General features: G+C 36.2%; 1 protein-coding gene across 1 annotated transcript; it reads right to left on the minus strand.

The window, feature by feature from the left end:
- Positions 1 to 9,981: 9,981 nt before the first annotated feature.
- Positions 9,982 to 23,016, minus strand: TSPAN19 (tetraspanin 19). The gene is made up of 8 exons (XM_060023866.1): positions 22,951 to 23,016; positions 22,788 to 22,860; positions 20,976 to 21,100; positions 17,548 to 17,622; positions 14,272 to 14,382; positions 12,348 to 12,491; positions 11,330 to 11,413; positions 9,982 to 10,050 (listed from the first exon to the last, which is right to left on the minus strand). The coding sequence occupies exons 1-8, from the start codon at positions 23,014 to 23,016 to the stop codon at positions 9,982 to 9,984; spliced, it is 747 nt and encodes a 248-aa protein (XP_059879849.1).
- Positions 23,017 to 26,658: the final 3,642 nt, after the last annotated feature.

A 26,658-nucleotide genomic window follows, 5' to 3' on the forward strand; every position in this document is an offset into this window, starting at 1 on the left:
TCAATGGAGAAATCAAAAGCTTTACAGACAAGCAAAAGCTAAGAGAATTCAGCACCACCTAACCAGCTCTACAACAAATGCTAAAGGAACTTCTCTAAGTGGGAAACACAGAAAAGAAAAGGACCTACAAAAATCAACCCAAAACAATTAAGAAAATGGTCATAGGAACATACATATTGATAATTACCTTAAACATGAATGGATTAAATGCTCCAACCAAAAGACACAGGCTCGCTGAATGGATACAAAAACAAGACCCATATATATGCTGTCTACAAGAGACCCACTTCAGACTTAGGGACACATACAGAATGAAAGTGAGGGGATGGAAAAAGATATTCTATGCAAATGGAGATCAAAAGAAAGCTGGAGTAGCAATACTCATATCAGATAAAATAGACTTTAAAATAAAAAATGTTACAAGAGACAAGGAAGGACACTACATAATGATCAAGGGATCAATCCAAGAAGAAGATATAACAGTTATATATGCACCCAACATAGGAGCACCTCAATACATAAGGCAACTGCTAACAGCTATAAAAGAGGAAATCAACAGTAGCACAATGATAGTGGGGGACTTTAACACCTCACTTACACCAATGGGCAGATCATCCAAACAGAAAATTAATAAGGAAACAAAACCTTTAAATGACACAATAGACCAGATAGATTTAATAGATATTTATAGGACATTTCATCCAAAAACAGCAGAATACACTTTCTTGTTAAGTGCCCACAGAACATTCTCCAGGATAGACCACATCTTGGGTCACAAATCAAGCCTCAGTAAATTTAAGAAAATTGAAATCATATCAAGCATCTTTTCTGACCACAACGCTCTGAGATTAGAAATGAATTACAGGGAAAAAACATAAAAAACACAAACACATGGAGGACAAACAATACGTTATTAAATAACCAAGAGATCACTGAAGAAATCAAAGAGGAAATCAAATAATACCTAGAGACAAATGACAGTGAACACACGATGATCCAAAAGCTATGGGATGCAGCAAAAGCAGTTCTAAGAGGGAAGTTTATAACTATACAAGCCTACCTCAAGAAACAAGAAAAATCTCAAATAAACAATCTAAACTTACACCTAAAGGAACTAGAGAAAAGAGAACAAAACCCAAAGTTAGCAGAAGGAAATAAATCATAAATATTAGAGCAGAAATAAATGAAATAGAAACAAAGAAAACAATAGCAAATCTCAATAAACCTGAAACCTGGCTCTTTGAGAAGATAAACAAAATTGGTAAAACATTAGCCAGACTCATCAAGAAAAAGAGGGAGAGGACTCAAATCAATAAAATTAGAAATGAAAAAGGAGAAGTTACAACAGACACCACAGAAATACAAAGCATCCTAAGAGACTACTATAAGCAACTCTATGCCATTAAAATGGACAACCTGGAAGAAATGGACAAATTCTTAGGAAGGTATAACCTACCAAAACTGAACCAGGAAGAAATAGAAAACCTGAACAGACCAATCGAAAGTAATGAAATTGAACTGTGATTAAAAATCTTCCAACAAACAAAAGTCCAGGACAAGATGGCTTCACAGGTGAATTCTATTGAACATTCAGAGAAGAGCTAACACCCATCCTTCTCAAACTCTTCCAAAAAAGTGCAGAAGAGGGCTTCCCTGGTGGTGCAGTGGTTGAGAGTCTGCCTGCCGATGCAGGGGACACTGGTTCGTGCCCCGGTCTGGGAAGATCCCACATGCCGCGGAGCGGCTGGGCTCATGAGCCATGGCTGCTGAGCCTGTGCGTCTGGAGCCTGTGCTCTGCAATGGGAAGGCCACAACAGTGAGAGGCCCGCGTACCACAAAGAAAAAGAAAAAAACAAAACAAACAAACAAAAAAACTGCAGAGGAGGGAACACTCCCAAACTCATTCAATGAGGCCACCATCACCCTGGTACCAAAACCAGACAAAGATACTATAAAAATAGAAAATTACAGCCCAATATCACTGATGAATATAGATGCAAAAATCCTCAACAAAATACTAGCAAACAGAATCCAACAACACATTAAAAGGATCATACACCATGATCAAGTGGGATTTATCCCAGGGATGCAAGGATTCTTCAATATATGCAGATCAATCAATGTGATACACCATATTAACAAATTGAAGAATAAAAACCATATGATCATCTCAATAGATGCAGAGAAACCTTTTGACAAAATTCAACACCTATTTATGATAAAAACTCTCCAGAAAGTGGGCATAGAGGGAACCTACCTCAACATAATAAAGGCCATATATAACAAACCCACAGCAAACATCATTCTCAACAGTGAAAATCTGAAAGCATTTCCTTTAAGATCAGGAAAAAGACAAGGATGTCCACTCTCACCACTATTATTCAAAATACTTTTGGAAGTCCTAGCCACGGCAATCAGAGAAGAAAAAGAAATACAAACTGGAAAAGAAGAAGTAAAACTGTCACTGTTTGCAGATGACATGATACTATACATAGAGAATCTTAAAGATCCCACTAGAAAACTAATTAGAGAGCTAATCAATGAATTTGGTAAAGTTGCAGGATACAAAATTAATGCACAGAAATCTCTTGCATTCCTATACACTAATGATGAAAAATCTGAAAGAGAAATTAAGGAAATACTCCCATTTACTATTGCAACAAAAAGAATTAAATACCTAGGAATAAACCTACTTAGGGAGACAAAAGACCTATATGCAGAAAACTATAAGACACTGATGAATGAAATTAAAGATGATACAAGCAGATGGAGAGATATACCATCTTCTTGGATTGGAAGAAGCAATATTGTGAAAATGACTATACTACCCAAAGCAATCTACAGATTCAATGCAATCCCTATCAAACTACCAATGGAATTTTTCACAGAACTAGAACAAAAAATCTTAAAATTTGTATGGAGACACAAAAGACCCCAAATAGCCAAAGCAGTCTTGAGGGAAAAAAGCAGAGCTGGAGAAATCAGACTCCCTGACTTCAGACTATACTACAAAGCTACAGTAATCGAGACAATATGGTACTGGCACAAAACCAGAAATATAGATAAATGGAACAAGATAGAAATCCCAGAGATAGACCCACGCACATATGGTCAACTAATCTATGACAAAGGAGTCAAGGATATACAGTGGAGAAGACAGTCTCTTCAATAAGTGTTGCTGGGAAAACTGGACAGCTGCATGGAAAAGAATGAAATTAGAACACTCCCTAACACCATAGACAAGAATAAACTCAAAATGGATTAGAGACCTAAATGTAAGACCAGACACTATAAAATTCTTAGAGGAAAATATAGGAAGAATACTCTTTGACATATATCACTGCAAGATCTTTTTTGATCCACCTCGTAGAGTAATGGAAATAAAAACAAAAATAAACAATTGGGACCTAATGAAACTTGAAAGCTTTTGCACAGCAAAGGAAACTATAAACAAGACAAAAAGACAACCCTCAGAATGGGAGAAAATATTTTCAAACGAATCGACGGACCTAGGATTAATCTCCAAAATATATAAACAGCTCATGCAGCTCAATATTAAAAAAACAAACAACCCAATCCAAAAATGTACAGAGACCTAAATAGACACTTCTCCAAAGAAGACATACAGATGGCCAAGAAGTACATGAAAAGCTGCTCAACATCACTAATTATTAGAGAAATGCAAATCAAAACTACAATGAGGTATCACCTCACACCAGTTAGAATGGGCATCCTCAGAAAATCTACAAACAACAAATGCTGTAGAGGGTGTGGAGAAAAGGGAACCCTCTTCCACTGTTGGTGGGAATGTAAATTGATACAGCCACTATGGATAACAGTAGGGAGGTTCCTTAAAAAACTTAAATAGAATTACCATATGACCCAGCAATCCCACTACTGGGTATATACCCAGAGAAAACCGTAATTCAAAGAGAAACATGGCACCCTTATGTTCACTGCAGCACTATTTACAATACCCAGGTCATGGAAGCAACCTAAATGCCCATCAACAGATGAATGGGTAAAGAAGAGGTGGTACATATATACAATGGAATAGTACTCAGCCATAAAATGGAATGAAATTGGGTCATTTGTAGAGACGTGGATGGACCTAGAGACTGTCATACAGAGTGAAGTAAGTCAGAAAGAGAGAAACAAATATTGTATATTATCGCATATATGTGGAACCCAGAAAAATGGTACAGATGAACTAGTTTGCAGGGCAGAAATTGAGACACAGATGTAGAGAACAAACTTATGGACACCAAGGGGGGAAAGCGGCAGGTGGTGGTGGTGGTGGTGTGATGAATTGGGAGATTGGGATTGACATGTACAAGTACAATGAGTCACTCTTGTCATTTAAGGAAGTTTCCCATCAGTGTGGGGAACTGTTTATCAGCCAAGTTCCCAGGTGTAAGCTAAGAGGCCACCTTACATGCAGGATTTTCTAAGACTAGACAGTCTCAGGCCTACTACACTAACACTTTCCTGCACAGAAGGTCTTCAGAAACTTTATGAGGTAAAGGATACTGCCTTTTATTCCGAGTATGAGATCACAAGTGAAAGATGCATCCATGTTTTTGTTAATAAATTAATTTATTTGATGTATACTTGTGATACGATGGGGACACTAAATCACAGTACTCAAAGCTGACCTATATGTGGACTGTGGTTGAAGCCTCAGGCTGAGAACAAATAGCTTGAAAACACCCTCATGTTCAAAACTATAATGCAAGACATTCTTGCACGTCTTGCAAAGAGGGTGGACCAACTGAATTGGGCAAAACTTAGCCTATACCCTACAGTAAGAGTTTATGGAGTGGTGGTGGTAGAGGGCTTAAGGAAACCCATATGCTCAGAAAATGAGAGGACTATTGTTTTCATCCTCTTGGTAACACATGAATCTCCCTATAGAAGCCTAGGGAACGAGAAGGTCCACCCAGCTATGGTTGTAATATTGGGGCTTATAGATTTTAATTTAGAGAAAATAAAGATAGGAAATGTTTCTGAAAAAGCTGAATTTTCTGATGAAAAATCTACTTCTGGTACAGTGTCTACAGGTTGATCAGAGACATCAGAAATATTATAGAAAAAAAAACTGGTTGGCTTTGAAATAGACCAAAAGTGAAAGATGGGAAAATGGTTTTGGCAATATTTTTAATAATATGGATGAATATATGACATGATAAACATCATATAATAATATGTGTAATAAATTGGTATGATGGGATGCAAGGTTACCTGTTTCTTTTGTTTAGTAAGAATTACTAATTAAAAGCACAGTTTCATATATCCAATAATAGTGCAGGCATGTTTGAGTTGAAAGAAAACGTCTATACCCGAAAGTCAAACATCAATAATCTCAATTGATTTAAATTTGTTGCCCCGTGACATGCTGGCCATTTTTATTCAGTGGTATTTAGACACACTAGATAGTGATATACTTAATACAACAGGAAAATTGCTGATTTTGTTCTTAAATCTAATCTTGTTGCTTAACTCTTTCCCAATACTTTCTGTTTTCTGGAGTTTCAATAGTAATAAAATACATTTCAAAAAGAAAAAAATTAGCATTTCCTCCCAAGTGAAATAAAATCAAATAAATGAATAAATAGTAAACAACTTACACTGAAAATCAGTTATAAAATCTGATTTACTCATAATGTGTTTATACCCTAGAAAATCATAATGAAATGACTGAATTTTTTCATATATCTTCTTTCTAATTCCACTACATATAATAATTTAAATACTATTTATACCATACATTTACACAAATATTAAACCAATTTTCTGATTAAAAAAACTGTAGAGATTCTTACAAACATATTTTGTGGTCCAGTATCTTTTATACTTTTTCCCTGAAATAAAATGTGCAATTGGGATGAACTATTAATTAAAGAAGTGAGCAGTTCTGCATGTTTTTCATTCCATAAACCTTTTCAGACATTCAGGAGAATGTCTGCTATACTTGAATACAATTAATAATAAGCTTTAATAATTTTCAACAATGATTACACACTTTGTTTTCACATTACAAATGCTCTTGTAAAAAAAAATTTCCTTTTACTCTGTTTCAAATATTCAGAATATTATCAAAGGCTAATCTTAAAATAATTTGATTTGTCAAGAAATAGCTTCTGCTTTCCCTGGTTTTATCATTTATATAGTGTTAAAACCCATTATCATTCAACAAATATTTACAGATTTACTGGAAATATGCCATTATCCACTTTCATTTAATGGGTGACTTAAAAAGAAAAAGGAATAGAGAAGAAAAATAAAGAGGTTAAATAATGAAACATAACAGGTAGTGTAAAAAATAAAAAGTTTTTTTTTTTCTTTTGTAGCCTTATATCATGGCAGTAAAAGCATTAGATTTTTGTATTTTCTGTTTGCCAGAGGCTCTTATGTCCCTGAAGAATTATTCCCCTAAGATCAGAAAGAGAAAATAAAGGCATACACATATTTTTAAAATTTTGCAAACATTAGGGCTTCCCTGGTGGCGCAGTGGTTGAGTCCGCCTGCCGATACAGGGGACACGAGTTCGTGCCCCGGTCCGGGAGGATCCCACATGCCGCGGAGCGGCTGGGCCCGTGAGCCATGGCCGCTGAGCCTGCGCGTCCGGTGCCTGTGCTCCGCAACGGGAGAGGCCATAGCAGTGAGAGGCCCGCGTAGCGCAAAAACAAACAAAAAATGTTGCAAACATTAAACAAATAGGACTAACAGTATTTCCACTGTATTCTCTTAAAATTTTGTTTCATTGAAATCCTTTTAAAGAAGTTTTTGTTCTGCCAACATCTCTTATTCAGGTGCCTGGAGAAAGGAAATGTGGGTGGCAGTGACTAACCGAACTAGCAGCTATTGTTTACCAAACAAATTTGGACAGATTTTATTTGTGATTGCCTAATGGAATCAAACCCATAGAGTACAGAGTCAGACAACCTCAGAGGGCAATTGGGGTTTTTGTTTGTTCAGGTTTTTTGTGTGTCTTTTTTTTTTGCCACACCTTGCAGCTTGCGGGATCTTAGTTCCCTGACCAGGGATCAAACCCGTGCCCCCTGCAGTGGAAGCGCGGAGTCCTAACCACTGGACCGCCAAGGAATTCCTGGCAATAGGGTTTTATAACTGATGGCATCCTGAGTAATCTGACCCATTAAAGATCATTAACATTTATTGGCCACCTATACTGTGAAGTACTGAGCAAGGCTTTACAGGTCACTTTTGTCTCAGACCCTTTCTTCCTTCCTACTTGCTGTTTCCTCTTGCTTGAAGTGCTCTTTCCCCTTATCCTCTCATTTCCTTTGGTTCTTCTTTCAAAAGTCATTTTCTCCATGAGGCCATCTATGTACAGCCTATTTCAAACTGCAATCTTCATAATTCCCCAACACTCCTTATTCTACTTCCTGACTTATTTTTTCTCTATAGCACTTCCCACCATCTGACATAATAATTTTGTTTATATGTTGTTGTTTGGCTCTGCTGACTTGAATGTAACCTTCCTGATATTTTGTTTGCTTTGTTTTATCCACTACTCTTTCTCTAGCACTTAGAACAGTGCCCAAGAAGTAGCAGTTGCTCAATAAGTAACTGTTGAATGAGTGACTCTCCTTTTTGAAGTGCTCTCTGATTTCCTAAAGCAAACTTAGGCATTTTCCTTCTGGGTGTCCATAAAAACTATAACATGCACACAATTTATTTGTTCACATGTCAGGATGTGTGACTGACTCTGAGTTTAACTACAGGGACAGGGCTCGTTACCTAGTTTAGAGAGCCCAGCGCAAAATGTGAATGTGAGGTCCCTTGTTCAAAAGTTAAGAATTTCAAGATGGCAACTGCCAAGTATTAAGCCAAGTGTGGAGCTCTTCTAAAGACAGGTTGTATGCTCCTGAAGCTAGCCCTGAAGAGGAACTATACATGTTATCTATTCATCTTCATATCTCCTAAGTGAGTAATGTCTCTGGTACATAGTAGGTTCTTCATAAATGCTTGTTGACTGAATGCATGCATATTTATCTGGAAGAAGAAAAGAAGATAAAAGGAATTTTTAAGTAGGTCACTTATATAGTACCATCACAAAACAGTCCTGATTTTTGGAAACATAATTAAAATGGGGAGCCTGAAGTAAGCTAAATGTATTTTGCAAGTGATATAACAACTTGCAGGGGAAGTCAGGATTATGTGTTGCCCTTAATTTTAATTCACTGTGATCCAGATTGATTTTCAGAACTTTCTACGTTTTCTATTTCAGAAATGAAAAACAAATATTGAGAGAGATATGATCCTGATCTACTCTATCTTACCAAGTAAGTCTTTATTTTATTCAAGATGTAAAGCAACATCTTTTAAGACAATGTTTCCTAAAATCATAAAGGTGATAGATTTGATCAGTAGTGCATATATTTTGTGATTTAACTGTAGTAGCTAAAAATAGGCAATCTAGTATCTAGAGACCTTTTTTGTTTCCTTGATACAAAAAACAAATATATCAGAATATATTTCTATAATATTTATTTGATTACAAATAAGTTGGTTCTCAACTCCCAAGTAGGAGAGAGATTTTTGCTATCAGTGTGTTCCTGTGGCATATTTTAGAGAAAACAGGAATTTGAAAATGAGCTTTAAATCCCAAGAGAATTTCCCTTAAATTTAGAAGGCATGTCTATTTACAGGTCACTTCAGAAAAAATGGTTATTCTATTTTCTTTTGTGCTGACTAAAAAAAAAAAAGTCCATAGGTCTCTGTAATCTGCAGTGTACTGAATAGACAGATGAAAAGAGATATGATTGAATTAGTAAATAAGAGTGAGCCTTCTATAGGAGCAGATCCTTCTATGCAGGATCTTCAGTTAATCTATTCTTTCTTCATTTCCTCAAGGTCAAGGCAGCCTTTTCCTATAAAGGACAGCAATGATATGATAATACCTCATATCTGTATAGCAGCTTTTATTTTTTCAAAGGACTTTTTTTCTGTTCTCACAGTATCATTGTTAGGAAAATAGAACAGGTAGGTTATTTTTATATCCTTCAGAGAATTGTGCATACATGCACAGAACAAAACTTATAAAAAAAGGGAAAAAATGAGGAGAAAGTAATGAGTATGAGAATTCAATGAGTATTTAGAATAGATTATTTTTGCTATAGTTAAAAATTCATTGTTATTTTAATATTTTATTATTGCCACTAAAGTATATCCAAATCTGTCAAATTTTAAATTTATTATTCACTTGCAAGCACTATAAGAAGAGAGAAATAAATTATTAATTCAATGTGGATGTAGTGTCATGAAGATTTTTCAATCTTTCTTTTAAATCTCCTATAAATCAATATTGTTTCCTTAAATTTGCAAAAGTATATGTTATAATTGCTTACTTAGTGTTTTCTGAACATCATATAGGTATTTTTTCTACATAAGAAACTCAAAATATATGTGATAATTTACCATATTTTGAAATTAGCATATATGATGATATTCTCTAAATTCATAAAATAAGTCAAGGTAAAGTCATAAGCTACGGAATTTGGTATTTTTTTACATTAATTTTTATTGGAGTATAGTTGCTTTACAATGTTGTGTTAGTTTCTACTGTACAGCGAAGTGAATCAGCTATATGTATACATATATCCCCTCTTTTTTGGATTTCCTTCCCATTTAGGTCACCACAGAGCATTGAGTAGAGTTCCTTGTGCTATACAGTAGGTTCTCATTAGTTATGTATTTTACACATAGTATCAATATTGTATATATGTAAATTCCAATCTCTCCAGAATTTGATATTTTGAAAAACCAAATTAATAAAAATTTCATGGGCTGATTCATTAAAATATCCAATAATTCTGTGTTACATATAATCAATGACTTGAATAAATCTTAAACTTAATGAATATAATTCAAAACTTTTTAATTTTTTGGACTAGAAGAATACAACGTGATTATTTTGAGAATTAACTGGTTTCTTCTGGACAAATTAAAATCTAAAGATCACTTTTCTGCATATATTCTATTCTTGATGTGTCTAAAGAAGGAAACGGTTAATGAGAATTGCAAAACCTGGAAAAAAAAGGAAACAATAAGAGATCAAAATGTAATCAATAAGAATAATTTGTAAAGCTAATACTATATGATCACCAAAATGTATTCTGTAAATGGAAAAGGGATCAAGGAGAATAAGAAAATTTCAGAGTAAGGTACATATGGTTGTGGATAAGAAGTCTGCAGAATGAGTCTTGTAGGGTAACCCAGCTGTCACCAAGTTCATTTATAGAGGGGGCTAAGGAATAGACTGCTCAGTTTTAATTACATGGGCTATCATTGGGCTAGATGCCTTGATGAACTGCTGATGTTTTGTGTTCATCATCTTTCTAACTTTGTCATCACTCCTACAAAACTCCCTCCTTTTGTTACAGGATCATGAAAGGTGGTCTGCAAAGGGTAGATGATAAAATGGAGCACAGATAATATCCCCCATTCAGTCTTGCCTTAAATACCTCAGCATGAATAGAGAATAAACATTTAAAAAGAATGATATCGGTGCTTATAAAAATGTCTTGTTTACCACTATCCTGAGACTAACACTGTTACCAGCTGAAGAGAATTTATGGAACTTTAGGTCAGTGCCTTTGTGGATCAACATAAAATTAAATTTGGTATCCTATTTTGGCCAAACCACGCATTACGTATTTATTCCAACCTTTTAGCCTACACAGTAATAATCTATCCACTCTCACAGTTTCTTTGAATCCATAGCCTTCCCTAGCTTTCATCAGTCTTCACTGAAACTGGAGAATGAAATACTACTTCTGAACCTTGATTCTGCAGTTGGCACCCTGGAGGTCAAGGAATATGTAGATTTGGCTTCCCATTGTATCTCTAACATCTAGTATAGTACCTGACACACAGTAGATGTTCTCCCCCCCCCCTCCAAATTTATTGAATGAATGATTGAGGCAATGAACAAATGAGTATTTGAGTGAATAGATTTACTAATGTCAAACATCAGCCTAGATTTAAGAAATTTGCCAGCTTGCAGACTGCCAAACATGGTCCTCTCACTGCCGAGATAAGAAGTATTGATATTTCTAAAAAAATCACAAAGCAATGAAATCACCACCTCCCAGGATGATAACTTATTAACAGACTCCACCCAGGCTGACTTAGGGATATCACCTCCAGTTGGGACCTATTCCTCTCCTGGGTGTGAACAGTCTCAGTGTCCTGGCTCCTATTGGATTAATTTGTCTGATTAGGTCTCCACCGGGTTGTTCTACAGTTTATCCTATATAGTTTATACTTAAATTTTTTATCTTTAAACATATAAACAAAAGCTTACCTCTGAAGCCAAAAGTCCAAAGTTAATTCCAATTAATGTTAAAGCATTAGTATGATACCATGTGTTGATTTTATTTTCACAACCCTAAGGAAAAGAACTTACTTAGGCTGACTTGGAGATGGAAATTTTTTTTTTTTTGGAAGTGTTTTTATACATAATTCTATTACAAAAAAGAAGAGACACAGAGATTAGTAATTTACCAAAGTCTAAAAAGCAAGTCAATGTCTAACTGGAGACTGGACTTACTAGCCCAGAAAGCTTCATATAATTGCAGGACACCTCGGTTGCTACTTTTAAAGTTGCTAAGATGTTGTCATGTAGTTGAAATCAGATATTTAGTTTTGAGAGGGATTTGATTTTCTACACGCTACTGTAATTCAGCATACTACTGCCTAAAGTGATACTTCCCAAATAGGAGAATCTTTTAAGAAACATAATACTCCATTTATCTATGAATGAATTATGTTATTGAAAGATACATCTTAAAAATAGAATAACATCAGTATATAAACTACAAAAGAATAAGAAGTTCTTGGGATGGAAATCCCTAGTTTATCAATATTCTGTATCTGTAAATAGCAGTTGCTACAGATGAACTTCTACTCTTGCTTCTGCCACCTTTACCTAAACACCATTTTTGTCACTGCTGGGGTTTCCTCCCTCAGTTTTTGCCAAACCTCATGCCTCTTTACTTCTGCTATTGCAGCTCCTTTACCAATCCTACACAACAGAGATTTGTCAAAAGTGCCTCTTTCATCAAAGGATGGTTGAGGAGAAAGTTGATGGTATCCCAAGTTCTAGGAGAACTTATATCACATACTCCAGCAAGTTTAATTAATTTGTTATATAACAAATAATACAATTCACCTTGCTGTGGTTTCATTTTAGTTAAGTTGCTTAAGAACCTAATAACCATGAATGACATTGTTTTTAATATAAAAAATTGCTCAGAATTCTAAAATGACTTGCAAAAAAAAAGGTACCATAAACACTTGGAGAAGCCTTAACTTACATTTACCTCTAGGTAAGTTGCATTCAGTGGCTCATCACAAAACCACTTTCTTAATGTAGAATTTGTGCAAGAACATGGCACCTGTTCTGAATTTTCTTTATTCTTATTCTTCAACCAATCTGTGTAATTTTTTTGGCCACAACACTGTAACTAGAAAAAAGATTCTATAAATTTTACTATAAAATATTGAAAATGCAGTTAATTATATGACTCCTATGCATATTAAAGTGGTTTTGTGATAAATTTATTAATTTATTCTCCATTCAAATGTAGTGAATTAAAACAATAAGTATATTTTTGTTTGTTTAATCCATTACCTTGTTGCTGCTATGGTTGATGTTAACCAGAGCTAAAGATCTCTACTCATATAAGTGGGCTATGTATGAATGAAATTGTTATATCTGAATTTACCTTATAGAAGCTCAGGATGAAAGATATACTTGATTTACTAAACCATGTTTAGATCCAGAACAGAAGAGAGAATCACCTTAGCCACACCTTCTCTTAACTATAACAGTTTTCTTTATAATTTATCCAACATGTGCTGCCATATGTGTTAAATATACATAAAGACTCAAGGTTATTACTACTTTCTTAGGGTATCAAACCTTCCTAAGATTTGATACCCTGCTATCAGTCATAATGCAATCTGAAAATGCAATACATGTTCAGATCACATACATCAGTGAAAAACATAAGATGAAGAAAATCATTTATAATACATTTAAATTCTCCTAAAAAGCATTTCTGTTTTTAAATATACTAAAAATAATAACTATGCTTATGTGAGGCTCTGGTGTAGTAGCTGAATACAAAATCTAGTGCTAGATTGTCTGGGATTGAATCTTGGCTCTGCCACTTATTAGCCAAGTGATACTGGCTAAGTTACTGAATTTCTCTGACCTTCATCTATAAAACGAAGATAACGGTTCTTAACTCATTGGGTTGGGAGGACTAAATGAGTTAATATATGAAAAGCACCTGTAAAAGGGCCTGGTGCTATTAAATGTTTGCTTTTTTTTTTTTTTTTTTTTTTTTGGTGTAAAGCACTTACTATGTTCCCCTTCTGATCTACTCTTGTAAACAATTTGGCTGACTACACACACTCCCTTACCTTGCCGAGAAAAATCTGAACTGTGAAAATAATAATGCTAACAACATTAGCTAACAAGTATTAGTTGCTTACTATGTCCCAGATCCAAGCCTTTCTCTATACTCCCTACATTACTTCCTTTATTCTTAACAACCAGAGGTAGGGGTCGTTCTGCCTATCTATTTTGTTAATATGGTACGTGAAATTAAGAAGTCTTCTTGGGCTTCCCTGGTGGCCCAGTGGTTGGGAGTCCGCCTGCCGATGCGGGGGACGCGGGTTCGTGACCCGGTCCGGGAAGATCCCACATGCCGCGGAGCGGATGGGCCCGTGAGCCATGGCCGCTGGGCCTGCGCGTCTGGATCCTGTGCTCCGTGGCGGGAGGGGCCGTGGCAGCGAGAGGCCCGCGTACCGCAGAAAAAAAAAAAGAAGGTTTCTTATCCAGCATCACAAAGTTACTGCGTGGCAAACCTGATGTTCAGGCTCAAATGGTAACCACCAGGATACTATGCTGCCAGCAGGGGCTGTGCTTAGACCCTATCTCCCCATGGGGGCGACAGGGTAGATTATTCCACTTGGCAGTAGACTCCCAACACTTTTACACATGAATTCAGGTTAAAATGCACATCAATTAACCCAGAAAAGGAGATACACATTACAAAAGAAAGATAAAACTCAAGATCTTAAGTTGAGACAATCCTATCCCACCCTGTTGGTTTAGATGAAATACAAGAGCCTCTAATTCCTGTGCCCCATTCCCTGTCCTTCCTTCTCTCCCCATTTCTCAGCAGCAGTCACCTTTGGCGTCTAATTTTTAGTTTTACGCTAATTTCATCTTACTGTTTTCTGCAAGGCATTTAGAATCGTCCACTTGGGTATGTCTTCAGGCAAGTCCTTAGATCCATACTCAGAAATGACTGAATCAATTTTATCCTGCCATATTTGGTGAACCTGTTGAAAATTTTATTAAAAGTGAAAATTTGATAGAAACTTTCCTTATGGTTCCTCATAAAAAGTATTCAAAGTCAGTTTGTTGTTTTCTAATTATTTCTAGGTGTTTTTTTCTTCCTTATAACTATTTTTAGCAATCAGTGAGTGTGGAGGCCTTTGGTCTTTCACACTGTGATCTATAGGAAGACTACATTAGACTTGGTTTCTGGTTAGGGAGAAAGTTATGTGCTGTTCTCCTGAGTGTCGAAGGGTTCTACATTTCTTTTTACACCCCCAGGAAAAATTGTGAAAGGCTTTTAAATGGACCAAAAAAAATGGCTGAGGATCTTTTCAATGAAAACTAGGCTTTCTCTAGTACACCTTCAGGGTCCTCTGTTTCTACGAGTCTGTACGTTTCCTAGTTTTTAATTTATCTTACAACTTTGTAAGTTGTAGAAAACTGTAGTTAGGCAAATGATTCTTTGTCAGAGAAATGCAGATGAATTTTTCCTGGTGGGGATGGAATCGATCTGTCCCCTTTCCAAGCCTGTTTTGTTTCGGTTTTGTAGTGTCTTCTCTTTGGACTCTCCTTTGAATTGGTTTTTATATCTTAACTGGTTCCTGCATTAAACAAGATGTTAAATAAAATTATTGACCTGTGTCTATTGTATATTTTTACAAGAATTATGATTTTTAATTAAAAAAAGTCTTTTCACAATGCTAAAACAAAAACAATCATGTGAAAGTTTGGAGGAAAACTGCTATTTTGAAATCTAGATTTTGCAAAGGTAGTTTTTAGTAGGAACTTTCTTAAGCATTTAGAAGTTTATATGACTTTCATAACTAATTCCTAACTTGGTCCTGTAAAATAGCAAAAGGTAGAAAGGCCAGGGACTTCCCTGGAGGTCTAGTGGTTAGGACTCTGCACTTGCACTGCAGGGGCAAGGGTTTGATCCGTGGTCAGGGAACTAGGATCCCGCATGCTGCACGGTGAGGCCCCCCCAAAAATGGTAGAAAGGCCAGACATTATTTGTATTTTATGAACACGGATATAGATACTCAGAGAATATGATTATTTGCTTTGTTTACATGAATAAAGAAGAGGAGCTGAGACTTCTAAATATAATTCATTTGGATTCTAGTCTAATAATTTCTCATTGTAATATGCTGTTCTTTAATAATGAAAACTAAATAACTGGTAGGAATACTACAATAATTAAGACATCTGTACAAGTTAAACTTTTACCCACTTACATATCTATGCTTTAATACATTTAAGAAGATTGGAATAAAATAACATGTTATTTAGATCTATAAGTGATCAATTTAACATATTCCCTAAGTTAATTTTTATTTAGAATAGAAAATGATGTTTTTCCATTTTATATTTTTGTGGAGAGGGGGCAGACTTATGTCCTTACTTATCTTCTAAAGCATTACTTGGGAGATTCAGAGTGCATATGAATCACACCTTAGTACATAAGAGTAAAAATGATTTTCATATATAATCTAGGTGGCTACTATATAAGTAAAATTCCCTCACACATATTCAATATGACAAACAACCCATGAAGACCTAGTGCATCTCCAGCACTGAGTTAGGCACTGTAAATGACATGAACTATTTAGAGGCTCATGAGAACTCAGTCCAGTCTGAATGTAGAAAGCAAGTGATGTAAACAAAGCTGTCATTTCTGGGATCAGTTAATAAGGTTAGAGTGCAGACTCCTTCATTTGGCTATGATGTATTTTAGCATGTGTGTTCTCCTTTCAAAGCCTCAGTTTCCTGTCCTAGAAAGAAGGATTTACAATGCATCTCTAGGAGTTGTTGTGAGGATCAATAATATAGTGCCAGTAAAGTGCTTATCACAGTCTCTGGCACATGGTAGTTATTAGTAAATGATAGTTCTTATTCTTAAAATAGGTAGAGAGGAGTATGTGAATAATAAATAAATATGGGTGCCACTGATTAACTATATTCATGTGTTAAGGGTCCTTAAGTGTGATATTCAGGTTCCATCACCAGGTCCAAAAGTTAGAGGCTGATGGGTTGGGATCTGGTGCTTTGCCACCAAAACAGCTTTATAGGACTCACTTGAGTGTGCGCGCACACACACACACACACACACACACACACATTTTGGATATGGAAAGAAGAAATTTTAGCTCCAAATGCCAAACCATTAACAACAGGCCCTAGATAATTAGATATCCAGGATAGATGCCAAGCACAAGAGAGCAAATGAAATTGGAGGGCAATGGTGTTGTATAGGAAAGATTTTGTCGAGGTTTGGCCATTAATTAGGAGTTGATATATAGAAAGAATCTGAAGGCTAGGAAGCCTAGAAATTAATCAGGTTCTCCTTCAAAATCAATTGAGGGAAGGTAGAGAGCTCCCAAATAGCTACTCTATAACAGGAACTTTATAATCGTCGGTTAATGATAACTCTATAAGGTAGGTAGATGAAGACATAGGTTCAGGGATGTTAAATGGCTTGTTATCTAGTCACATGCCGATCTGTATGACTTCAAGTCCATGCTCTTATTGCTACAGGAGAGTCTCCCATGAGACAAAGTCAGACCTTGACTGTACTGAAACACTGACATTTCTTAAAGAATTAAAAGTCCGTAGGCTGTAATAGGTAAGTTTTGCTACCAAAAAGGTTTTTCAGGTAATTTATTATGTGCTTTTTTGAACTTGACTTGAAAAATATAAATCTTGTTCTAGTTAACTGTATCACTCATGACCATACCTGTACAAAATATATGAATTATTCAATAATCTTATTTAAATGAAATTGCTAAATTTAAAATTTGTACAAATCTAAAGGTATTTCTTTACAAAAATAGAATATAGTACAGTGATGGAGTCAGCAGTGGCAGCCAGGGTTGGCTGGGGGGCCAATTTTGGATATCCCACAATAAGCATCATCTCCTCTTCCCCTACATTCTTTGTTATTTACAACATTCTCAATCTTCTGCAGACAGAGTTAAAGACAAGTTCTCCTAGCCCACCATTCCAATCTGACCCCTGTCCCCTTCCTATATGGAATTCTAGTACTTCCATTGAATCCTTTTTTTCCCCAAAAAACATTTACCTTTAGCTTTTAATATAGGTTTAGGTCTCAATAATCTAAAGTATCTGCTTTTCTTTACTTTTCAAATAAAAGGATGATGTTTCCATACCTCCTCTTTCTTTGTGAAGATGAGTGCTGAAAGTACAACTTGAACACCAAAGGCCCACATTAACAGTACTGCATACTAAAACAAAAGAAACACAGAAATGAGAACTATGCTCCTAATATATTTTTAGATGCTACAATGATGGGAAAATGCACATCACATGAAACGTACAGTCTTAAAATACATAGGTATTGCTGAAGTTTCCTGTTCTCATACATGAGTGAAATTATTGAAACAAAAGGCAAAGAAAAAAAATCAGTGAACATTTGGATAAGAGTAAGATAGAAAGAAGTGATAGTGCTTCATGAGAACTCTAACAGACTACTTGGTCTAATGGAGTTGATGATGATACCTTCTTCATTCAGATCTAAAACTGTCATAGAGGGGAACTTAAATATCTAGACCTCCACTTACACCATTCTGCTACCAGTGGAAAACTCACTAAATTGTGACCTACCATGTAAACTATTCCATCATGCACAAAGTAACAACAGCAACAACAATAAAAATAATGAGAAAGTAACAAAGGCAACGGCAATAGTAAAGTTAATCTGTATGCACATTTGGACTATTTCTTTGAAAACTGAAAATACTTCTATCCAAAGCCAAACAAAATGATTTTCACATTATTTGACTATTTTCTTTTTTTTAAACATATGGCCACTGCAATCTTCTTCATCATAGCAGTGAATAGTGATACATATTATCTAGAATTCAAAATAATTTTAAAAGTTAGCAGTCTGAATATTTTACTAACTAAAATATCAATATAAGCAAGGATGATTTACTGTTAGTATTCTTAGTTTCACCTATTTTAACCATTTAGTACTTTAAAATAGTCCATTAAAATTGCTTACTTGACAAATATATTTCCTATTTTCAGAGACAAAAATATGGTCTTTAGATCCATTTAGAAGTTTAGATTTTTAATACTTCTACACACAACACCTTACTTAATCTTCACTGCCAAGGGATAGTAGTGAAGACAGGTAGAGAAAGGGAAAACTGCGCAAAACAATTGTTTTAAAAAAGTCACTGGGTTTCTTTTCAATGGCAAGCTGCTTATTGTCTGTGGACCCTCCCAGGTTTCTGATTCAATGGGAGTATGAAATATTACCTTTGACTAAACTATTATTCAACTCTGCAAAGAGTTAACTTATACAACTCTGATAGTAATACAAAAGTTTCCATAGCAATGCAAATGATTACTATTCATGAAAATGCTAATGAATAGTCTATAGAGAATATAAATCTCCACAAGCTTAATTCTTATTTAAACTGGTTGTTACTTCTTACTGGTTCCTCTATTAATTAATTATATAAATAAAGTCTCTGATACATGCTCATTTTCATATAGGTGATTCATGATTTTACCTTTGAAAATTATTTTTTAACAGCAGTTAGATATTTACAGAAGAAATATTCAGTGTATTTATGTTATTAGCACTTAGAGAGCACAGTGAGAGACTGCTGGAGAACTTTTAACAGGAAAGTGAAATTGTCCCAAGGAGTTAAAATGCAAAAGTAATATCTATTTGACTAGAGTAGGAGCATGGAAAATCACCTTTAAGCCAGAGAATAGTGTTTAGGCCTATATAAGATTTGCCCATAGCTTGACTATGTGAATTAACATGGTTAAAGAAAAAGTGTGTCCATCAAAAAAGTATTGGTAAATTCAGAGGAGAATAGCAAAAGTGTCGTGATTACAAAATGTTGCAATACTCTTCCATGGACCGTCCGGAAGGGAGAATGGTATCTTGGCTTCAGGATCTAAGCTATCAGGTCCTAGTAGCATGTATATTCCTTATGATGGGGTCTGTCAGGCTTTCTTAGTCACAGTCCATTAATACTTGAATTACATGAGGCAGAAACTTATAAGATGTTTATGTTTTTCTCCCTCAAGTTGCCTCCTTCCTTTCCCATCCTCAAACCACAACATTATATTAATAGCAGGCTTTCTGTCTCCTTTACCTAAATGGGAATTTGTGGCAAGGAGAAAATTAAAATTTTCCTGCAAATCATTTCTGTCCTGGTTTCCATATCCAAAATCAGAAACCCCATGAGAAAATTATGTTATAGGCCCTGGGAGAAGAGAAAGATAAAATTTGAGAATAGAGGTTGTGCCTTTGAGGAGAGTAAGAAGAGAGAGTGAAGTCTTTTTTAGACTAAAAAGATTGTGAGACTGATCCTAGAGTCTGCAGATTCTCAAAGCAATGGGGGCTAGCACTTGGCTTCCTGGCATTGCCATGGTAAGGAGGCAAGACCCAGAGGGAAATGAAGGTGTGGTTTCCAGTGTTGCCTAAAATGTCTCTGCCATGGGTAATACTCAAATAATAATAGGCAGCAATTATTAAAAATAGGCAGTAACGAATTCCTCTGTCAGGCATGACTCCTTTAATTGCTGTGTCCTTGGCAGGGTTGAATGTCTCAGGTCTCAGGGAAGGGGAACTGCAGGAAAGGAACTGAGGTAATGGTTAATTACCAATCCTTCACAAAAGAATTTCACCGATATGCCTGTACTGGTATATACTGGATGAAGAACAGCGCTGCCTTTGCTGTCCTAGGCCATTCAAACAGCAGAATATGTAGTCCTGAAGGGACCACATCAGCTGGGAAAGTGAGTGCTTTCATGGTAACTGGTGTAGACTGATAAACAGAATCCAAAGTGACCACCCAGACTTTCAGCACTACATAAGAGCTAAGTATCTCTGCATTCTTCCTGGCAAGAGGGGCACAGTTGGATACATTTGAATTTCCTATCTGCTTCACAGGAAAGTGCCTGTGAATTAAAACTAATTTGATTTAAAGAAAATGTTAAAAGCTATATTTTACCTGAATCCACTGATTGTGATCCATACCTATCCCACGTATGATAAATGGCTCACGTTCATTATAATTTACCTTTTCATGTTATATGCCTGCGGAGAGATAGTGTGCTAGCCAGATGCCAGAGTCTGGCCCTCTCAGCAGTTGTATTTCTTTTTGTTAAATTATAAATTGTGATCTCAGTTACAAGTTAGCTTCCCACATGGCACACCCACAGGGAGAAAATGTGCCGACTACAGGCCATGTTTCCTTCTCCCTGCTAAACTTCATTGTTCGTTGCCTTTAACATACTGTATTCTGATTTTAGTCTTCAGATTTAAGTTTGGTTAATTGTAGTTCACCCTAGGAGATGGATTCTTATTGGCTCTGTGTTCAAAATTAATATCTAAGTGTGTAAGTGTTGAGGTCCAGATTTAGTCCGTGGGAAACTCACCAAGAAAATTCTACCTAGAAAAGATTCTTGGGAGGGGGCACTTCATGGCCTTATTCCCAAGAGCACATTGTACTGCAGTGTTACAGTGACATAAATCATTCTTGCTCACGTGTGTAACTCAGACACTGAAAATCAAAGATACAGATTCAGGCTATTGAAATGAAATACGTACCAGAATTAGAAGCCATCTGATTTCACTGTGAATTCCCAAATAACCGAAGAGACAAAGAAGAACAGTAGCAGAACCAGTTCCAATCAAAATTCGAAAAATATATACTATCAAGTGATTATTTTTATCTGTGGAATCCACAAAACAGCTATTATTAAGTGACATTTGTTTTCTATTTAATAATAAATGCAGCAACCCAAGGTTTCCTAGGCAGCTGTCAACAAACCACTAGGATTCTCTTTCTCTCTTTTTTAACCTCATTCTGGCACCTCTTACTTGCTCTTAACAACTTTTCTTCCTTTAATGACATGATAGAGAATTTCTTCAATCTCAGAAGGTTCCTTTAACTTTACCTTATCTTTATTGTCTTCTATGAAAGAAGATGACTTTTCCTAGGGTGAATTCTTCTATGTCTAATGTACCTCCAAACATTTTTATATTCATTCATTCATTCATCAAAAATATTCTGAGTACTTAACACATGTGGGTTAAGTTTCCCATGTCTGAAACCCTGAGTTTATTGCTAATATGGTCCCGTTAAAACTGTATTTTATTCTCTCCCCATCTAGACTGAACTGTCTGTGCTAGAGACTATATATATTTATATAGTCAACAGGCTAACTGTTAAATGCTTAGTGCTATGGCACAGATGTAGTGCTTAACAATTTGTTTTTAAAGGGAGATAAATAAATTAAATATGCCCTAGATTTTATGGGAGAAGAGTAGAGGCAATGGGCAGTGGTGTGCTGGAACCAGATTGTTCTGGCACATAAAAGCCAACTGTTAAATTTTCACAAAATCTGTAAACCAACTCAGTCCACACTGGCACCTTGAAATTGGCCATCATGGGATTATTTAAACCACAGAAATCAGCAAATACCATAAACTGAGACTCCATCCCAGGACATTTATCAGCACACCACTGGGTATAAGAGCACCTAATCTAGTAGGGGGAGAAGGTGAAGATATGCAAGATTACTGGAGAAGGTAACACCTGGGCTTAGGCTTTAAATTATAATTGGAAGTCTCTAGGTTGGAATGGTGGAAGCATTCTAAGACACAGAATGGTGCAGTGTGTGTAGGAAACTCAGCCTTGCTGGCATTTACAGTTTCAGGCAGGTGAGACTGGGAAGGTTTGCAGGGGTCAAATTATGAACATTCTATGTGCTGTTTTCTAGTCTTCCTCACTGGAATTACGCTCCATGAGGACAGGCCCTTTATCTTTCTTGTACACTTCTGTATCCTCAGCTCATGGGATAGTGCCTAACGATATGATATCTATATATATAGATAGATAGATAGATATAGATATATTTATATATCTATATCTATCTATCTATATATATATATAAAATCTCTTTATCCATTCATCCACTGATGTACATTTAAGTTGTTTCCATAGGGAATATTTTATTTCTAATTATGTGATGGTGACAGGATATGGTAACTGAGTTTTAAAAGAGATTATTTAACTTGGGCAGTGAAGCTATTTTGATCTCCATTATCCTTTCAAGTCTATAGATCTGTAAAAGTCCAGAGTCAGCAGAACAACCGCAATCTTCCATTTCTCTCATCTCTCCTGCCCAAAGTTCCTAGATCTCTCTCTCAAAATTCCCTCTCCTTTATGGTCTTGGATTTAAGTCTTATTATTTAATAAGGTGCTTTTAGAACAATTGGCAAAGACTTTCTGAGGAAAAATTGGACAGTACTTAATGAATTTTAGAGAAATACTGCCACCTGCTGAATAAATCATGTATGCAATTGTTTAACACTGAATTCCTTGTTTGATTTAGAGAAAGGAAAATAGATACATACCCAAAGCTGTGAAAAAATTATTTCTATCTATTAAAAGCCATGCACCAAATCCCATGAGTAAAAGTCCAAGAACCTACAAAAAAAGATAGCCAATACTTATTTTTGAACTAATTGCCAATATAAATGCACATTTTCTTTACTAAATAATTATGAAGATACTTACCAAAAAAGCTCCATTAATGAGATTAAGAAAGTATTTAAAAATTAATGTTTTGTTTTTCCTTAACATTCTTTTTCTCCCCATATACTGATGATTCTGAAAAGATAAACACAACTTTTACAATAAACACTCACCACAGTAATAACTTTAAATAATTCTGCCTACTCACATCCTTTATTTGCATATTTTTCTTCTCATACCAGCGGTCAGTAAAACATTCCCCTTTGCTCTCCTGAATATAAGGAAATACTGAAGATGTCTTGAAACTGTACCTTTCTTTCTTTATCTGCATTTTTTGGCCAGGCAGTTGAGACCAAGAGGGCATTTTTAGAACATGTCAATAGCTGCCTTACTGAACTCCTTGCAGTTTTCAGAAAATGAAATATTTTATTTTGTTTACAGTCATAACACACCTTGTTCTCCTTGCTAGAAACCTTTCCTTTACATCTGACTGTCCTCCTCTTTCCCAGAATAATGTTAACTCTTCCCAGAATAATGTTAACTCCTCACTGAGGTCTAGCCTTGGAAGCCTTTCCCTAATCTCTATTTGTTGCCTATTTTCATCTTTACTTGTCTTCCTTCCCATGTAGACTCTGAGGTCTTTAAGTGGAGAGAGTAGATCTTGTATACCATTACAACCCCGAGTCTAACACATGGTGGGTACAATAGCAATAGATATTTATTGAATGAATGAATCAATGAATAGGTGAATTAAATGATTTAATGAGCTTACAATTTACTTTGGTATACAGTGTAAGGAAGGGAACTAATTTAAGGTGGTTTTAAATAAAAATTATTTTCCAGATAGCCAATTTTCCTAAAACATTTATGTAAAAATCAATACTTGTCGGTTTTGGTGCTTGGTCTATTAGATATGGAGGTTTTACATTTTCTTGGGTATGTTTCTGGGTTTTCTTTTCTCCTTGGTTGTTTCAATTCTAGCTGGCTCAGTATTTTAAAAAATGTTTCAATACATGCAGTACATAATTGACCTGGTGAAAGTGAAACAGTATACAAGCCCTTGTGTCCCTGTCCTTTGAAGTAAAAGGCTTTTGTTTTAGCCTCCCAGGCCTCCCTTGAGTCTCAAAAGGCTGACTCAAGAGTTGATTGGGAAATGTGAAGATGTAGAAACAAAGAAGAGCTGTTGGGCTGGGGAACTGGTAACAATTTAGACTATAAATCTGCTACATAGCAGAATCATCCAACCCCCAGTTCCCTGAAAGACACTGATAAAGGCCTGACACACATTCATAAGTTGTTTTTATAGGAAGCAGACCCCCACCAGATGAAAACTGCTGACATATGAACATAGACCCTAGACTGGTTGAAACCAGAAGGTTGATGATGCTTGAAACTTCACTTGATGCCAGCCGGGCAGAGAACTGTGCACGAGCTGATCACGCACCCTGCAACCGTCTCCCTCATACTGCCTTTAAAACCCCTTCCCTGAAAGCCATGGGGGACTTTGGGTCTTTTGAGCAGGAGCTGCCTGTTCTCCTTGCTTGGCACCTTGCAATAAATGCCGTACTTTCCTTCAGCACAACCTGGTGTCAGTAGATTGGCTTTACTGCGTGTGGGTGAGCAGGCCCAAGTTTGGTTTGGTAACAAAAGCAGAGTTAGTAGGACTAACTTGAAGCTGTTTGCCCCTAGTTAGGAAGAAACCCAATCCATTTGTTGAACTGAAAGATGCCTTAGAAAGTGGATAAGTAAGAGATGTCTAGGTTAGTATCCATGCACTTCCCTCCCTACTTCAATCCAAGGCCATATTCCTCCTAAAAATTTCCCAGGTACTTCTTCCCAGCTTCAGGAGTCTCTCCAGGCTTTATCTTCCACCCTCTGCTTCAAACTCTCCCACTGTCATTTGGTTTCTTCAGTTTCTGTCCTCTAGTCTTATTCCTGGATTCCTCCAGTTCCTGGATTATTTGGATGGGACACTCAGTTGGAAAGACTGCTTGATTTTTATTTCAGTTTCTTTCCAAGATGTTGTAGATCTACATTTTGACTTCAATTCTATTTACTGCAGCATATGAGAAAGCTGTGATCCTCGTTCTACAGTCTGAATGAGAAGTTAAGCCCAAAGACCTAGCCTCTGTTTCTCTATGAATGAGAAAGAGAAAGAAGACTAATGAATGCGATTTCTGCAGTGATTCTGGTGTGAAATGTTGAAGGCAGAGGATTGACTGTTGATTTGATAATAATTAGCAGGGTTGATTCAAGGCTAAAATGTTTTGTCAAAGGACCCAGATACGAAACTAAACTGAAGTTTATTCTCTCTCAGTCCAAGATGGGTAATGGGTTCTCTACTGGGAAATCATCTTAGGAACATGGCACTTTCTCCAGCCTGTTCAATATATGGCTCCCAAATTTGCTCAAGGTGTAATCCTTTACAGTCAGCAGAAAGAAAGAGGATGAGTAAACTTAGGCAAGCATCTTTTAAGCAAGTGAGGTGGAAGTTGCATACTTCTCTTCTGCTCATATTCCATTGGCGCATAGCGATTCATCACATGGCAATTCTCAGTTGGAGGCAGAGGTAACTATGTGCCCAAGATGAAGGAAAGAAGTGATTTAGGGTGGGAAAAGCCAAATAAAATGACCGATAGATAGGAAAGGGCAGTAAAAAGATAATTAGAGGGAGAAAAAGAGGGTTTTGATACATTTCAATATGCTTTACTACAAGCAAGAAAGAATCAAAGATGATCAGAAAGATATTTTACGATGGGAAAATAAAAGAATGGTGAGAATCACTGGAATTGTTTGAAAAAATTTCATAAATTCCATAAATTTAATATTTAATAATTGGGTTTGAATTGGTAAAAGATACCCTTGTGGTTAAGCAATGGAGATGGAGTGCAGGTAAGTGGAGAGCATAAGCTATGCAGAACTGGGAGTCATCCATAGAGAGCTGATATCTTGGGAATAAATGAAAGAGATGAGCGATTAACTATAGATAAAAGTGAGCAGAGGGGCTTCCCTGGTGGCGCAGTGGTTGAGAGTCCGCCTGCTGATGCAGGGGACACGGGTTCGTGCCCCAGTCCGGGAAGATCCCACATGCCGCAGAGCGGCTGGGCCCGTGAGCCATGGCCGCTGAGCCTGCGCGCCCGGAGCCTGTGCTCCACAACGGGAGAGGCCACAACAGTGAGAGGCCCGCGTACCGCAAAACAACAACAAAAACAACAACAAAAATGAGCAGAGGTTTGATTGTAGAGAATGATATAATTAGGAATTTGGATTTTTTTTTAAAGCAGACTTTAAGAAACGAGAAAATAAGCAAAGTATGATTTCATGGAAAACAATTGAGGAAGAAATTTCTAAAATAATGTTACATGAAACAGATGTCAAAAGGAAGAGAATTCTGTACTCTCAAAGTCAGCTGACTTGGTTAAGGAGGATGTTCATGGTAACTTCAAACAGTAGGGTTTTAGTCCATTTGGGCTGCTATAACAAAATACCACAGATTAGGTAGTCTATAAACAACATAAATTTATTTCTCACAGTTCTGGAAGCTGGAAGTCTGAGATAAAGATGCAAAGTTTCAGACTTCTTTTATCCTCACATGGCAAAAGGGAGCTCTGTGGGATCTCTTCCTAAGAGCACTAATTCCATTCATGAGGGATACACCCTCATAAACTAATCACCTCCTTTTAAAGGTACCATATCTAACACCATCATATTGGGTGTAAGGACTTCAGCATGTGAATTTTGAAGGATACA

The sequence above is a fragment of the Delphinus delphis genome, chromosome 11 (genome assembly GCF_949987515.2).
Source record: "Delphinus delphis chromosome 11, mDelDel1.2, whole genome shotgun sequence".
Lineage (NCBI taxonomy): Eukaryota > Metazoa > Chordata > Mammalia > Artiodactyla > Delphinidae > Delphinus > Delphinus delphis.

What these genes read in the sequence shown, in the direction of transcription:
- TSPAN19 (XM_060023866.1), bottom strand. Translation starts at nt 23,016, where the DNA reads ATGTTAAGGAAAAACAAAACATTAATTTTTAAATACTTTCTTAATCTC. An exon ending in TCTTCACAAAGAAAGAGGAG is followed by an intron (nt 14,383 to 17,547) that starts GTATGGAAACAT and finishes AATTTTCAACAG; the next exon opens with GTTCACCAAATATGGCAGGA. An exon ending in TGAATGCAACTTACCTAGAG is followed by an intron (nt 11,414 to 12,347) that starts GTAAATGTAAGT and finishes TCTTTTCCTTAG; the next exon opens with GGTTGTGAAAATAAAATCAA.